Source organism: Buceros rhinoceros, unplaced genomic scaffold (assembly GCF_000710305.1).
Source record: "Buceros rhinoceros silvestris isolate BGI_N320 unplaced genomic scaffold, ASM71030v1 scaffold36412, whole genome shotgun sequence".
In the NCBI taxonomy this organism is placed as follows: domain Eukaryota; kingdom Metazoa; phylum Chordata; class Aves; order Bucerotiformes; family Bucerotidae; genus Buceros; species Buceros rhinoceros.
Window position 1 is genome coordinate 378 of NW_010401261.1, and position 1,225 is coordinate 1,602.

Here is a 1,225-nt window from a genome sequence, read left to right on the forward strand (position 1 = left end):
CAGAGCTGGCTGGGTAAATCGGGGTGTCCCCCCTGCCCCTAAGTGCTGGGGGGGGTGGCATCTCCATGCCCCACAGTGCCAGGGGCCACCAAGTCATGACGGGGGCCACCACCCCCATCACAACCCCCCCAAAAAAACCCACAACCACAAAGGCGTCACCACGTCTCACCTCATTTATTACAACAATGGAGGGGGAGCCTGTCCCCCCCGCCCAGCCTCTACCCGCAGGGAAAGGCTTTGATGACCTTGACGTCATCGAGAGGCCGGTCCTGTGCATTGGTCTCCACCATAGCAAGGCGGGCGAGGACCCCCAGGCCCTGGCAGACCCTCCCAAAGATGCTGTGCTTCCCATCCAGCCACTGCGCCGGGCCCAGCGTCAGGAAGAACTGGCTGCCGTTGGTGTCCGGTCCCGCGTTGGCCATCGCCAAGATGCCGGCGCCTGCCGCAGATGGACCGACGGACGGACAGAAGGACAGTTACCGGGTTGCTTTGGGCGTTTTGGAGCTGGTGGTATGGGAGGTGGGCCCCGTGGTAAAGGGCCTGGCACCATGGAGGACATGCCAGCCCATGGATGCGGTCCTGGAGGACGTGTCATCATTATGGACAAAGGTCCTGGCATCACGGGGAACATGCCAGCCCATGGAAGGGGTCCTGGTGGACATGCCAGTCCATGGCCAAGGTTCTACCACCATGGGGGACGTGCCACCCCATGGATGGGGCTCTGCTATCATAGGGGATTTGTCACCCCACGGTCAGGCTCCTGGAGGACATGGCCAAGGTCCTGGCATCATGGAGGACTTGTCATCCCATGGCTGGGGTCCTGCAGGACATGTCATCCCAATGGACAAAGGTCCTGGCGTCACTGGGGACATGCCAGCCCACGGATGGAGTTTTGAGGGACATGGGGGACATGCCAGCCCATGGCAAAAGTCCTGGTATTAGGAAGGACTTGTCACCCCATGGCCAACATTCTACCACCATGGGGGACATGCCACCTCGTGGATGGGGCTCTGGTATCACGAGGGAACTTGTCACCCCATGGATGGGGTCCCAGGGGACATGAAGGACATCCTACCCCACGGGTGAAGTCTTGAGGGACATGGGGGATGTGCCAGCCCACGGCCGGGGTCCTCACGGACAAAGGTCCTGGCATCACGGGGGACATCCCACCCTACGGCTGGGCTCCCGGGGGACGTGTCAGCCCCACGGGCCCGGTGGGGACAGG

General features: G+C 62.4%; 1 protein-coding gene across 1 annotated transcript; it reads right to left on the reverse strand.

Annotated features, from left to right (window-relative positions):
* Positions 1-218: 218 nt before the first annotated feature.
* PPIL1 (peptidylprolyl isomerase (cyclophilin)-like 1) lies at positions 219-439 on the reverse strand (the record flags this gene model as incomplete). The annotated part of the gene is made up of 1 exon (XM_010132215.1): positions 219-439. A coding segment is annotated over one exon (221 nt), but the record flags the coding sequence as incomplete, so codon positions are not given.
* Between the last annotated feature and the right edge of the window lie 786 nt (positions 440-1,225).